Source organism: Mchenga conophoros, linkage group LG17, assembly GCF_057382185.1.
Source record: "Mchenga conophoros isolate Kocher_MC1m ecotype Shallow Benthic linkage group LG17, M_conophoros_male_GT1.1, whole genome shotgun sequence".
NCBI lineage: Eukaryota > Metazoa > Chordata > Actinopteri > Cichliformes > Cichlidae > Mchenga > Mchenga conophoros.
The window spans coordinates 38,562,111-38,576,973 of record NC_140542.1 but is presented as its reverse complement, the minus strand read 5'-3'; the positions used below and the strand labels follow the sequence as shown (position 1 = coordinate 38,576,973).

Genomic DNA, 14,863 nt, shown 5'->3' with positions numbered 1-14,863 from the left:
CCTTTGGTTTGTATACTGCAACTTGATGATAGAAAATTAAAAACACTGCACTGCAACAGCATCCTTGAGATGTGCTTGAAAGGGAAATTTGTACAACCAAGATATGCAGAACAGCATCTCTAAACACAACACATATGGAACTGTAGATGGCCTACAGCATGGATCCATCCATGTGCATCCATCGTGTCTTGTATCCACAGTTCTGGCTGGTGGTGGGGGTGTAATGCTGTGGGGCACGGTTATTATAGTTAGCTAAAACTAAATACAAAATTAAAACTAGATGTAAAAACAAAACCCTGTAGTTAACTAAAAATTGAAATAAAATCTAAAAACGATTATGTGACCTTGGAAAACAGAAAAATAAAAAATAAAAACATGGGAGAAATATCTCCATTTTCAGTATTTGTAATATTGGTAAAAAAAAAACATTATGAGCTGGTCTGATGAGGGATTGATGAATGTATTTACTGAGACTCTTAATGCCAACAACAGTGTAACTACTTTCAAAAAGTTCTGTATTTTTATTGTAATTTGTGCTGACTTTTGACATAAAGTATTTACAAATTAAACTAAACTAATTAAACCAAACACTTTTGAGCAAGAAATACTAAAAACAGTCATTTGAAAACAGAAACTATAAAAACTCTGGTGTTGTGGATATTTACTTCACTTTGGTACCAACTTACACTGCAGCATATTATTGAAACAGTAGATTGACATCATGGATGTAAAGCCAACAAATCTCCAGTAACTGTGTGATGCTGACATATCGATATGGACCAAAATCTCAGGGGAAGCTTTTAGCACCCTGCTGTGGCAGGTGAAGGCAAAATGGGGTCCAGTACTCCCAAAAACTATTGCAACAACAAAATCGTCTTCAGTGCAAATTTTTGACAGCTAATCTAATTTTACAACAGACTTGAAAAAAACCTAGGATTTTATTTGTAACTTATTTTGGCAAATATTTAGGGTGATGTTGCTGAGATGGCCTGTTTTATAGTCTCACGGAAGACTAAAGATATTAGTTTTGTTTGTTTATTTGTTTTTTGTTTCATTGTTTGTTACTTACATTTTGCAACATGAATATTAGATAATATAATATTATTAGAATATCAGAATAGCATTTTAGGTCTTCATCACAAAGGATCATAAGCTCCTTCCACATATTTAATGCAGGCTCCAGTATACAGTGAGTTTTCACCTGGTATTAGGCAGACAGGATGCGTAACACCAGGTGTGATAATTAAGACGTCCTGAACAGAGAAGACGTCGATTTCTATTGTTGTGTTTCTGCTCCACTCTGTTTCTAGCACAGCTCACACTGCTGTGGCACCTAAATTGTTAAAATAAAATTAGAGATCCTCGGCTATTTTGAACTAGGTGGTGTTTCCTTTTTCAAACACCACCCAAAGTCACCCGTCATTCTGCGGATCGATTGATTGATTGATTGATTGTCTTACCCACATATAGTGTACAAGTGTCCCAGTCATCGTAATCTAAGAAGCTTGTCATGAAAAGCGTCTGGACTAAATTTCTTGAAGACGTTGAAGAACAGAACTGGATGAGTACAGATATTACTGCCCCTGCTTTAGAGAGGTGAAGTGTCTCAAGGTTTATAAGGTTGGGGAAACCTGCAGTCAGCTGAGACTGAAGAAGTCACCTGGATGAGTGACGAAACGTTTCTCCCACTGAAAACGCTACGTCCAGAAGAACAGAATCAACCTTTTGGGATATTTAATCTAATTCCCATGTTGTATTGTTGCCACCTACTGGTGGACTGGAGTATTGTGCTTCGAGATGCGCGTGCTTTGGGCGCACATGCCGCCTGAGACTGAAGCCAACTTGTGGATAAGGATGGAAATGGACTGCAATTGCTACTAAATGTTACCATGTATGTCTTTCTACCATTTTACTTTGTGTACACATTTTATTTGGGCTTTAATTTTATTTTGCTGACACAACATCTGTGTTTTTCATTGCTTATTTGCTTGCTGGTGAAGAGCCAAGAGGAGATTTAAATACTGTTGGATCATGACACTTTATTATACATCAAACATCAATCTCACAGTTCAAAAATATAACAAGAAGAACAAAAGAAAAAAACGTTTTAAAGGGTTAGTTAGTTTTACAGATCATTACAGATGCATGCTCATCCAGGTCAGTAGGTCCTAAGAAGTTGATTCTGTTCATCTGGACATTTTCAGTGGGAGAAACGTTTCGTCGCTGATTCAAGTGACTTCTTCAGTCTCAGCTGACTGCAGGTTTCCTCAGCCTTATAAACAGTACGTTTGCACTGAAACCAGCACCACTGAAGGAACAAACAGTATGTTTTTGTCTTTCCACCTTTAGTTCAGAATATGCCATCATCCAGTGCTTTACACCTTAATACTATATCTGTTTTGCATGGCAGCCCTCACAAAGAAGGCTACAGGATGAACACAAAGAGGTAAAGATAGTAATGAACATATACCTCATAAGAGGGGACAGCTGTTTTCTTCAAATCCAGTTAAAATAACATTAATTTCATTAAGCCAGTTTGTCATGTAGTTTCGAATTGTGACCACAGGGAGGCAGTGTGTGAAACGTTTTCTACAGTTGAGACAATAAATGTGGGTCATTTAATTAAAGCCATAACTATTTTATATGTGTCTAGATGACTTGGTGATGATGTTTGAAGACCACATGGACAGAAAACACCTCCAACAAAGTTGCATGTTGGGTTTTAATGAGCAGTGCAGTTAAACAGCAGGATGAATGATTTTGTATTTAAAGCTTTTAAAGAATAATTTCATATATATTTTTTCTTATATTTAAATCCCAGTAACTGACTGAAAAGACTGTCAGTCCTGTGTTTTTGTATAGTTATTTTACGAAGAAATTCAATTCAATTCAATTTTATTCATATAGCGCCAAATCACAACATTAGTTATATTGTACAGTAGATCATACAATAATAGATACAGAGAAAAACCCAACAATCATATGACCCCCTATGAGCAAGCACCATGGCGATAGTATGAAGGAAAAACTCCCTTTTAACAGGAAGAAACCTCCTGCAGAACCAGACTCAGGGAGGGGCGGGGCCATCTGCTGCGACCGGTTTGGGTGAGAGAAGGAAGACGGGATTTCCGGCTCTTTTTATAGAACCGGCTCTTTCGGCTCAGCTCACTAAAAAGAGCCGGTTCTATAAAAAGAGCCGGCTACCAACCAGCTCTTCAGGTTGCTTTCATTTATTATTAACAACAATATAAAATTATGCACAAAAGGAATTACTGATATAAAAAAAAAGCGTGGTTTTATTTATATATGTTTATATATAAATATATACGGTGGCCCCTAGAGACAAAGCACGTACAAACTCCAAAACACATTTGGTTATTTTTTAAATTATTTCCTGGTGTCAGCTGTTTCCTTGTTAAGCAAGCACAACAAACAACTATTGGTATGTTAAATATTTTTAAGTAACTTTATGTTTTACCTTGTTGGCAGTTTGCCTGCTTTTAGCTGTGCGTCCCTTGTCTTAGATCTGTCCTTCCTTATCTCAGTTCAAAGGTATATCTCATGGATTATGAAGTGTTAGAGAATCTATTTTGTCAGTGTTCCTTATTGCGCTGTCTTACTTCCTTCATGCTGTTTTCCCGATTGAAAACCTGAAAAGCGGGGGGAGCTTGAATGGTGAAAAAGAAACTTTTTTAAGTGACATCAATCGATCAAGCCTTTTATTTGTCACATGCAAAGTTTACACCTGGAAAAACAATGAAATGTACAATACAAGTGGAGGAGGGGAAAAAACGAGACCTCTACTCATTCTGGCCTCCTGGTGGCAGGTCAGCATGAGAACAGAAAAAAACAACTCCTCTGCACAGAGAGCACATACATCTCCACATCACAACACCATAAACCACATGACGAGCAACTGGGGTGGGTAAGGGGGTGAGAGGTGAGCCGATGTAGACACAGCCATCCTGCCCTGCTGCTATTAATCCAGCGCTGGGCCCAGACCCACCGTCTGACCTCGGCCTTGGAGATAAGCGTTCGAAGGCGTTTGGAATCCAGGATGAGGGTGCATAGGATGGGAAGGAACAGTCTAAACACAGTTTATTATCAGGGAGAAATTTTGTTGTCCAGCTCCAGCCTTGAGACCACAGCTGGCGCCGATATGGTAACTGCATGAAATGATGGTGGTTTCCTTTAGTGCGAACAACTGCATGTCAATTTTACAGTCGATCTAAATGTCCGTCAATGGTCTCTCAATCTCCCGTTGGAGAGCCATGAGCTTCAATTCAATTCAATTTTATTTATATTGCGCCAAATCACAACAAAAGTCGCCTCAGGGCGCTTCATAGATACAGAGAAAAACCCAACAATCATATGACCCCCTATGAGCAAGCACTTTGGCGACAGTGGGAAGGAAAAACTCCTTTTTAACAGGAAGAAACCTCCGACAGAACCATTGCTGGCTGTCTGAGTGGTGTCCCAGAAACGATGTGGGCTTCATAGATAATTGGCAAACCTCCTGCAGAACCAGGCTCAGGGAGGGGCGGGGCCATCTGCTGTGATTGGTTGGTGTGAGAGAAGGAAGACAGGATGAAGACACAATGTAGAAGAGAGCCAGAGGTGAATAACAACTATGATTCAGGGGATGTAACTTTTATTAGGGAAAACACCAAAAAACATCTTATGGATTTTGAAGCATAAATGACGATAGCCAGTTTGAGTTATGGAAGAGCTGAACAGGAACATAGTTCAGTGTTATGGTTACGCACCCTCCTGAATGCTTAGTGTTTCCTTCTCTCCCTATTAAAACAACTTAACCATGCTTGATAACTGTAATAACTTAGATTGTGTATATTTGCAGTATTAACTTGTTGTCAAATGTTTCTGATCACCCAAACACACGTTGATTTAACTATCTGACTAGTCAAATTAGGAGTGATAAAGCAGGGAGACAAGGAAAACATTCAAGTTGATGGGCCTTTAGGAATGAACTTAACTAATGCTTAAATGAACTGAACCCCACAGAACGGGGATTAACAACTTTACACAGCTTCCTGCCTACACTTAGTCTGTGTGGTGCCTCACTCTTCCTCATCGACCTGTAGCACAGGGCTCTCACACCGACCTCCCCTGACAACCTGTCTTTATTGGACACTGAATAAAGATACAAGTACCATTAGCATTATTTCTGTATTACTCATTTCAGCATGTCTTAAACATATATATTTTACACTTAGCAAGAGTAGCATTAGGTAGTTAACTACCTCCATAGTTAGCCAACTACCTAACGCTAATATAACAGTGTCTAACAACAAAAGTGACATTAGTTAAGAAAACCTCAACTATAGTTTAGGACGACATAAAACACCGTTTAAGAAAACATGTAATGTAGAGAACTGACATCAAATGAAGGACATAGCGGAGTAACGTAGTGTTTGCATTTGACGTTAGCTAGCGTTTCTTTGTCGGTTAATTTACGTTTTCTTACCTTCGTAGTTGTGTATATATGATGCAGCATATAACTTAAATCCTTTATCTAATTTGCTGGCGGGGGTAGTCATCACTCTGCAAATCCGATGAACATCGGTGATGTTCAATTTTGGGAGCTCTTGTAGGCATCGAGTGTAGAACGTCGCCATGGTTTAACCGCACCGGAAGCACTGGAGCAGGACTACATAGAACGCGGAAGTGTTAGTGCAAGTAGTCCATTAAAGCCATAACTATTTTATATTTGTTTAGATGACTTGGTGATGATGTTTGAAGACCACATGGACAGAAAACACCTCCAACAAATTTGCATGTTGGGTTTTAATTTAAATCCCAGTAACTGACTGAAAAGACTGTCAGTCCTGTGTTTTTGTAGTTATTTTACGAAGAAATAATCAATAAAATTAATTATCAAATGTGTAGAAAGTCTGTTTGTGACTCCAGTTTGAAAATAGTCACCACAGAAGCTTATTTTTTAAATCTTTTCCTGGTGTCAGATTTTTCATTGTTAAGCAAGTTACAACAAAAAGCTATAGATACGTTAAATATTTGAGTGACTTCATATTTCCCCTTGTTGGCCGTTTGTCTGCTTTTAGCTGTGTGTCGTTTGTCGTTTCTTTTTTTCCCTTATCTCAGATTAAACGTATATCTGGTGGATTGTGAACTGTTGGAGAATCTATGGCATGTGTAGCATTGTTTCAGTGTTCCTCATTGCGCTGTCTTACTTCCTTCATGCTGTTTTCCCGATTTAAAAACCTGAAAAGCTGCTTAGCCGCAACCTTTTCTAAAATTCCAGCAATTAACGGTAATTTTGAAATTGGTCTGTAACTGCTAATAAGAGAAGGGTCTAACTTGTTTTTTTGTTTTTTTTAAGTATCTCGGGGTCTTGTTCACAAGTGATGGGAGAAGGGAACGGGAGATCGACAGACAGATTGGTGCAGCGGCTGCAGTGATGTGGACGCTGTAGCCTACCAGTCTGTTATGGTGAAGAGAGAGCTGGGTGTAACAGCGAAGCTCTCAATTTACCGGCCGATCTACGTCCCTACCCTCACCTATGGCCACGAGCTGTGGGTAGTGACCGAAAGAACGAGATCGCGGATACAAGCGGCGGAAATGAGCTTCCTCCGAAGGGTGGCTGGCCTCTCCCTTAGAGATAGGGTGAGAAGTTCAGCCATCCGGGAGGGGCTCAGAGTAGAGCAGCTGCTGCTCCACATCGAAAGGAGCTGAGGTGGTTCGGGCATCTGACAAGGATGCCTCCTGGGCGCCTCCTGGGTGAGGTGTTCCGGGCATGTCCCACCGGAAGGAGGCCCCGGGGCAGACACAGGACACGCTGGAGAGATTATATCTCTCGGCTGGCCTGAGAGCGCATTGGTGTTCCCCTGGACAGCTGGAGGAGGTGGCTGGGGAGAGGGAGGTCTGGGCTTCTCTGCTTAGGCTGCTGCCCCCGCGAGCCGGCCCTGGATAAAGTGGATGAAGATGGATGGATGGAAGGATAAAATTAATAAACTAAACTATTTGCAGTGAAATGTATTTCTATTCCTATTCTTTTGGATCTTCCAACGATAGCCTGCTGTTGTATATTCAATCAGAACATGCATGAGAAGGCCTTTTTTTTTTTTAACCGAATTTGACAATTTCTAAAGTTCTGCGTTACAAAAGTCCCATAACCTTTAAGAACTTTGCTTTATTTGCCTCTGGTCATTGCAGAGTTGTTCATCTCATCTATGTTGTGCAAAGGCTAATCCAGAGACAATACCCCAGCATCAACAGGTTCAGTGGTGCAGGATTAACGGAAGGCTCCTCACGGAGGTCTCCGACTTCTCTGATCAATTTCGTAAGTCGGGGTTCCACTGTAGTGTAGTTTTATTGCATATTTTATATCATAAGTATCAAAAAGGGAATATCAGTAGGAAAGTAACAATAGGAACCCAGGGCCCCTCTCAGTAGAACGTGGGACGGGTGTTACACTTATTTGAAAAACCTCTCAGAAAAGTAGGATCAAGGTACACAATGAGGCCCATATCTGTGATTTCATTTTTTTATTGAGTCAGTAAAACATTATTATTACTTTATTATAACTACAACGTAAATCCATATTTGTAACTAAACTTCAAATAGGTGAATCATCATTCCTATCATTTATGCTAACTTTTAATAGAGATAATTTTCTTGATAATTACAAAATCAATAGCAAGGATTTAACATGAGCCTGATTAGACTCTATGCTTTCACAAGTAAATACATGAGAACACACTCTGAGCAGCATCAGACTTCTACGAGTGTCACTTTGTTTGGATGACCACTGTTGGTTGAGACACGAAACCAGTTGCAACTGGTTGCGCAGGCATCATCATCATTGCTGGCTGGACAGTTGGAATAGGCTGCATGCTGACAACAGGGTTATTCTGTATAGTGATGACAGTCGGGTTTTTCTTGCGATGCTTTAACTCGCGATGCATCTGACACCAGGAGCACCACTCGCAGAAACAGGAAAGTACAATATCCTTACAGAGAGAGCCCTGCAGAAAGGGAATACAAGCATACAGATTTTGTGTAATTCAGGTGGAAGAGCAGGTTCAACAAAATCTAACAATCAGAAGTTTGGTAGATTAATCCCTTGGAATCTCCTCGGAAGAGATACTATGTGTGTGAATGTTAGACAAAAAAGGTTTAGGCATAGATTAAATCCAATATAGATTTTTTTTGATTTGGTGAATAAGATTTGTAATTCCTAGTTAAGTTGATTTTTGAGTTCAGTGTCACCATCAAATGCTTCATACCTTGATGCCGTATCGGTTTCGCATGCCAGCTCTTAAGGACAAAACTGCAGGAGGAACACAGATAGGTATCCCACAGGCTGCTAATATACCAGGGCCACATATATCACATAAAGGGAGACAGCTGTTCTCTCCAAAGTTTCCTGAAACAGTGCAGGCGAGACAGGGGCAGCACCAGAATCCATAGCAGCCTGAAAAACACAAAAACACAGAAACACATCAATAAAGTGGTAACAAGTCTCAAAAGATGAAGGCAACACAAACGAGGAAAAAAAATCCTGAATTTAATCTGTGAGTCAGTAAAATTTAACTGGCTTCTTACAAGTTTTCATATCCTGACAACAGCCAAGGACATCACTGTCCCAGTCTGGCAAGGGTTTTCCTGCAATTGCCATTGTATGTTGAACTTCACCCACAGACACTGAACGCTCACTCTGTGAAAGTCGAGAAGAAAAAGTAAAATAACTACAGCTGACACACAGTGCTGTATAATACATCTACATCTCTACATTAAGCTTGATTTACAAAGTAAATTCACAAGAAATGTTATATTGCAAGATGAAAACACTACAGCATTACACAGAGAAAAAAGTAAGCACGAGTAATCGTCTCGTGAGTGTAAGAAAAAATTAAAAGCTTTCTATGGACATTCAATTGACCTCTGTTTCCCTGAACAGGACGAATGTACCGCATGTGCACATATGTATTTCCAAAAAATTAAAAAGCGATAACTTTTCTATAAAACTGCTACTAGCTTCATGATATAAATTACCTTTCCCAGTCTATGTAACAAAGTTAATGTGAAATTACTTGTAGAAAACTGGAAACTCTTACCTTTTGTTGCTGGACACCCTCTGCCCACCTCTGATCCTTGAATGAATGACTGAAAGGATGCTCCTTGGATTGGGAGTTTTATTGTCAGTTGGGTCAACACAAACAATGCTGCAAAGCCTGAAATGCTGGAAACTGAGAAATGAAACTAAAAGTGCATTCCTACAACAGTATCTGCCCATTATGTGTTAATAATTGCATCAAACAAGGAAAAACACAACTGACATGTTTCAAAAAGGATGCTTATTATAAATGAAAGAGTCCCAAATAGTAAAGAAATAGTTCCTCCTCCCCCCCCCCCCCCCCCCCCCCCCCCCCTTTTGCACAAGTCGAGGAGCGTGTCTGGTTACATTTCACTGTGAGCTATACTTTATAACTATGCATGTGACGAATAAGGAACCTTGAATCTCTTGAATCTTGAATTTGGAACAGGAACTAATAATAATTATTATCATGTTTGTCTTTTTATCTTAACAACCAATAGAACTTACTGTGGTAGGATAGCTGTACTAATATTGCCAGTTTATCTTCCATATTGCTTATTTTTGACTGCACATTTCTCTAATGTATCAGGATTTTAGTGTTCTCACCCTTTTGTTATGTCCTTCAGTGTGGTTATGCATGAGAACAAATGGAGGTTATATATAGTTTTTTTAATTACATGTTTGGTTGATTTTTTTTAAGTGAGTGATACATGGATAAGTCTGTGGTCTCCACATGCTTCAAGAGATTCACCGTCGTCCCTGTGCCCAAGTCCAACATGCCCTCATGCCTGATTGACTACTGGCCTGTTGCACTGACTTCTGTAGTAATGAAGGTGTTCGAGAAGGACTGCACCCTTCTCTAACAGATCCACTCGCCTACCAACCTAGACGCCATCGCCCATGTCTTGCACACCACCCTTAGCCATATAGACAAGAAACAGGGTAACTATGGCTACGTTCACACTGCAGGTGAAAGCGCATCAAATCCGACTTTTTTGACCCTATGCGACCCATCTATCCGATCATGGTGTGACAGTGTGAACGGCGCAAATCCGATATTTTCAAATCCGATCTGGGTCACTTTCGTATGTGGTACTGAATCCGATACATATCTGATGTTTTAGAAAGCGACTGCTGTTTGATGGTCATGTCGCATTAAATCCGTCTTTTACGTCACCGACACAAGACAGACTCCAATTATCAGCGCCAGAGAAGACATCGTGAACGCTTCCTGGCCATCCCGTGTAGATGTCAGTGAAACTGTTGGGAAGACAACGTGAACGTTTTATTTGTACTGTATAATCTGCAGATTCTGACAGAAATCTGCAACTATCCTTTGAAGCAGCGCTCCTCTAAAACAGCAATAAGGATCATTATTAGGTTATTTACATTATTATGTAAATAACAAAATAACTTAAAGCAAAAATTGGGAAACGTAAAGACCGAAGTCTTTATATTAAGGGCCATCAGTCAAACAATACTGTTGCTCTGGGTCTAAACAGAGCGCGTTGTGTGTGACGTCTTCTTTTCTGCATGCGGCCGCTTTGAGCATTCACACTAGAGCGCGTTTGCTGTCGCATTTTATTTGTAGTGTGAACAAGCAGACAAAAAAAAAATCGGAGTGAACGTAGCCTAAGTGAGATTGCTGTTTATTGATTACAGTTCAGCATTTAACACAATAGTGCCCGGTAGACTATTCACACAGTTGAGGGATTTAGGACTCATCAGTCGTCTGTCTGCATGGGTGCTGGACTTCCTCACTGGCAGAACTCTGATGGTGAGGGTGGGTTGGTGCATTTCTGACAGTATCGCCATCAACACGGGAGCGCCACAGGGGTGTGTACTCTCGCTACTGCTCTACTCCCTCTATACTTTAGACTGTGTGGCCACCCACGGCTCCAATACCATTGTGAAGTTTGCTGACAACACAGTGGTGTTGGGCTCCAATAACAATGAGGCGGCCTACATGGATGAAGTGAAGAATCTGACATCGTGGTGCCAGTATAACCACCTCCAGCTGAATGTCGGCAAAACCAAGGAGCTTGTGGTGGACTTCAGAATGAGTCAGCACAAAGCCCATTGTCATCAATGGAGCTCCAGTGTAGAGGGTGCAGTCCTTCAAGTATCTCGGTGTCCACATCTCCTCAAACATGGGGCGATCGTGGCTCAAGAGTTAGGAGTTCGCCTTGTAATCGGAAGGTTGCCGGTTCGAGCCCCGGCTTGGACAGTCTCGGTCGTTGTGTCCTTGGGCAAGACACTTTACCCATTGCCTACTGGTGGTGGTCAGAGGGCCCGGTGGCGCCAGTGTCCGGCAGCCTCGCCTCTGTCAGTGTGCCCCAGGGTGGCTGTGGCTACAATGTAGCTGTGAATGTGTGTGTGAATGGGTGGATGACTGGATGTGTAAAGCGCTTTGGGGTCCTTAGGGACTAGTAAAGCGCTATATAAATACAGGCCATTTACCATTTACATGACATGGTCTGCCCACATTCAGGTCCAGTCCGAAAAGGGCAAGCAGCGCCTGTATCACCTCTGACAACTGGGGAAGTTCGGCTTTGCTCCAGTGATCCTCTGGACTTTCTATACAGGCGCTGTGGAGAGCATCCTCACACAGAACATCACATCCTGGTGCGGGAACAGCTTTGCTAAAGACCAAAACGTTCTTCAGAGAGTGATCTGTACGACTGCCCTCCCCTCCCCACAGGACATTTACACCAGGAGATGCTGATATGGAAGGACCCGTCCCATCCCAGCAATAAACCTTTCCAACTTCTGTAATCAGGCAGAAGGTTCAGAACCATCCACGCAAAAACAGAGAGGCTCAAGAGGATTTTCTGTCCTCAGGCCATCCATGTGTTGAATCAGGACATGCTTATGACTGTTTACTTTTTAATTTAGCAATGGGTTAATTGTCTTTCATACACTTTAATACAGAAAATCTTTAAAGACTTACTACATAAAAATGTTAGTAGATGTGCAGGAAAAGCCAACTGTGTCACCTTGTGGTAAAAATGCTGCTTTGCTCAGTAAAAGCAATGAGCAACAGCAGGTACCCTGGGCGAAACATTCAATCAACAGGGCACTCAGTCTTGTGCAGCATACTTTTCACTGCTTCGTTATGAACAAACTACAGTTATTAAGAATATTTCTGTAAGACCTGCTTATGTTTGTTCTTGTTGCTACTTGTAACATAAGTGGATTTTAGTGCTTTCTGTTTCTGTTCTTTTCTAGCAGCTAATTAATGACTTTGTTGCCACCATCAAAATGTAATTCACATGCTAATTTGATAGGATAACCCCCTATGGTAGTTAGGGATTACTTGAATGAATAAATAAAATAAATAAATAAAAGCAAATAAAATCTAATAATTACAAAGAAGAAGAACAAACCAGAAACTAGTTAACAAACTTAAAAAAAAAAGTTTTTTATATGTAGCTTAAATATGCTAGTGACCATAGAGGTAATTTAGATAGGCGTCACATTAGCCGTTGACTGAGAGGGTGTGCCTCACTTACCAAGAGATCTTTCTTCCTTAGAAGCTTGGAAGATGAAGACATCGTAGTCAAGGCTTGAGCATAGTTTAAGGCCACAATGAAGAGGTCAAGGGTCGGAGATGCCTGATTGTTTGATTGTTTCCGCACTCTTTCAGGGGTTTAATTGTTTTTGTCAGTGTTTATTGTAGCTCAGACTGTTTCTTGTGTTTCTGTGTAAAGCCGAAGTGATAAAGAACCATATTGCTTGTGTACAGAGACTAACTGGAAGTATTCGGGCAGTATTGACAAACTGCCTGTAGAGAGATACTTCCCTTCCTTGTGTTGGAGAGCCATCTTGTGGTTAGGGATGGTACTGAAATCATTTATCCATTAAGGACTTATTCTCTAATGACCATTTCAAAATGGATGTCAAAAAAAGAATTCAACTCTCAATAGAAAACTCACTTCAAAAACCATTTTCTAATTCTAAATAAAAAAACAGAATTTTACAAAAATCTTTTCAAAATGCAATTTTAAAAAAAGAGAAATAAGTGAATTGATTAAAAAAAAGTCAAAGATTTATTTCTGACAAGAAAAGTTGTTGGTTGGAGATATGTTACACACAGAAACAGCGATGTCCTCCTCAGTCACTTCAGCATCCCCGAAGCATCCCTAAGAGTTATACAGCAGCACTGTGAATAACACTGCCATGCTGCATCTGTAAATGATGCACAGGCTGCAGGTATTCAGACATACTGTCATGGACGAGAGTCTGGTGACCCAGTTTTTAAGTTTTGATTATTTTATATTCTTTGATTTTGTGATTTTCTCATGGTTTAGTCTTTTGATTTTCTGGCTCTCTAAGTTCTTCAGCGTTTTGTGATTTCCCGTTCTTAGGTTTTGTTTCTTGTGATTAGTTTCTTTTAGAAAATCAATATTATAATCCCCACACAAACAGAAAGTCTTATTTCCCTTAGCCCTACTTAATAAATCTTCCACTACATCTATACATTTTTCCAGGCTTTCTATATATACAAGTAACAATTATATTCTTCGTTCCATTTCTAGTTCTACTGTAAGAGTCTCCATTAAGTCGTCAATAACCATAGACATATCTTTAAGTTGTTTACATTTCAGATCACAGTTAACAAAAAGTGCCACCCCTCCTGCCTTCTTATTAGATCTATTTATGTACTATAACTCATACCCGTCAATATAGAATAAATCAGACCCTTTTCTCATCTAGCCATGTTTCAGATAAAGCAATTACCTTAAACTTGCCTCTCAAACTATGCAAAAAATCATTAATCGGAGCAAAGTTTTTATATAGGCTTCTACAATTAAATGGTAAATGGCCTGTATTTGTATAGCACTTTACACATCCAGTCATCCACCCATTCACACACACATTCACACACACATTCACACACACTGGTGATGGCAGCTACATTGTAGCCACAGCCATTAAAAGCAATTAAAGAAAATGTATTACTTATATCAACGTTATCTCTAAATTGGTCCTCCATATAATATTCACATGTCTCATTAATTGTGTTAAGCACATTCCCTTCTAGATCAATATTGGCTTCAAAGTCATATGATTTATAATCTAAATCACCGCTCATTGTAAATGAGTATTCTTTAATTGACTATTATTCTCACAAAAAAACAAAAGACGAAACAACATTAGCAGTCGGCATCTGTCTACCAACATAAAGAGAAAATCCGGTGATCTTATCACAGTCCCATGTCCAAATTACAGCCTGACTCTGGTCCTCTTCCATACAATTATATATCCAATTCCTCGAGATCTTTAATCGTGATGACCTTGGCTTCTTCTGGTGTTCCATTAAGCTTTATCATCACTTTACAGTTTCTCGTCCAAGTTGCTTGGATTTTTTTCCTTCCGTAATATGCGAGCTTGTCTGGCGATGTCTGCATTCTTTTTTGCAAGATGTTCATTCAAGTATACTCCGCTTCCTCTCAGCTGTCTGGACTGCCTCAGTAAGTCAGTTTTGTGTTTTTGATTTACAAATCTCACTACTATCGCTGGAGGTGCTTTGCATTCTTTCTGGGAAGGGTATAGCATGCTGCAATGTTGTTACTGTGCAGGGACAGTTTTTTACTCGCAAAAAACTCCACAACTTGCCGCTCCAGTGTTTGCACTGGGCTCATCACCACCAGTTTTTACACCGATCCCTGTCTCGATGACTCTCGCGTAACTCCTATGTTTGGTTTCCAGACCAGTAATGATGACATCCTCAAGCCATGTCTACTGTTCCAACTCCTCCACTCTCATTTCTAAGAGTTGGATTTT

The 14,863-nt window shown here is 40.2% G+C and overlaps 1 protein-coding gene across 1 annotated transcript; it reads right to left on the bottom strand.

Annotated features, from left to right (window-relative positions):
- Nucleotides 1–7,766: 7,766 nt before the first annotated feature.
- On the bottom strand, nt 7,767–8,683 carry LOC146555914 (cornifelin homolog A-like). Its single transcript, XM_085251097.1, has 3 exons — nt 8,584–8,683; nt 8,265–8,452; nt 7,767–8,003 (listed from the first exon to the last, which is right to left on the bottom strand). Exons 1-3 carry the CDS (start codon nt 8,654–8,656, stop codon nt 7,767–7,769), a joined length of 498 nt encoding a protein of 165 aa, XP_085107223.1. The 5' UTR covers nt 8,657–8,683.
- Between the last annotated feature and the right edge of the window lie 6,180 nt (nt 8,684–14,863).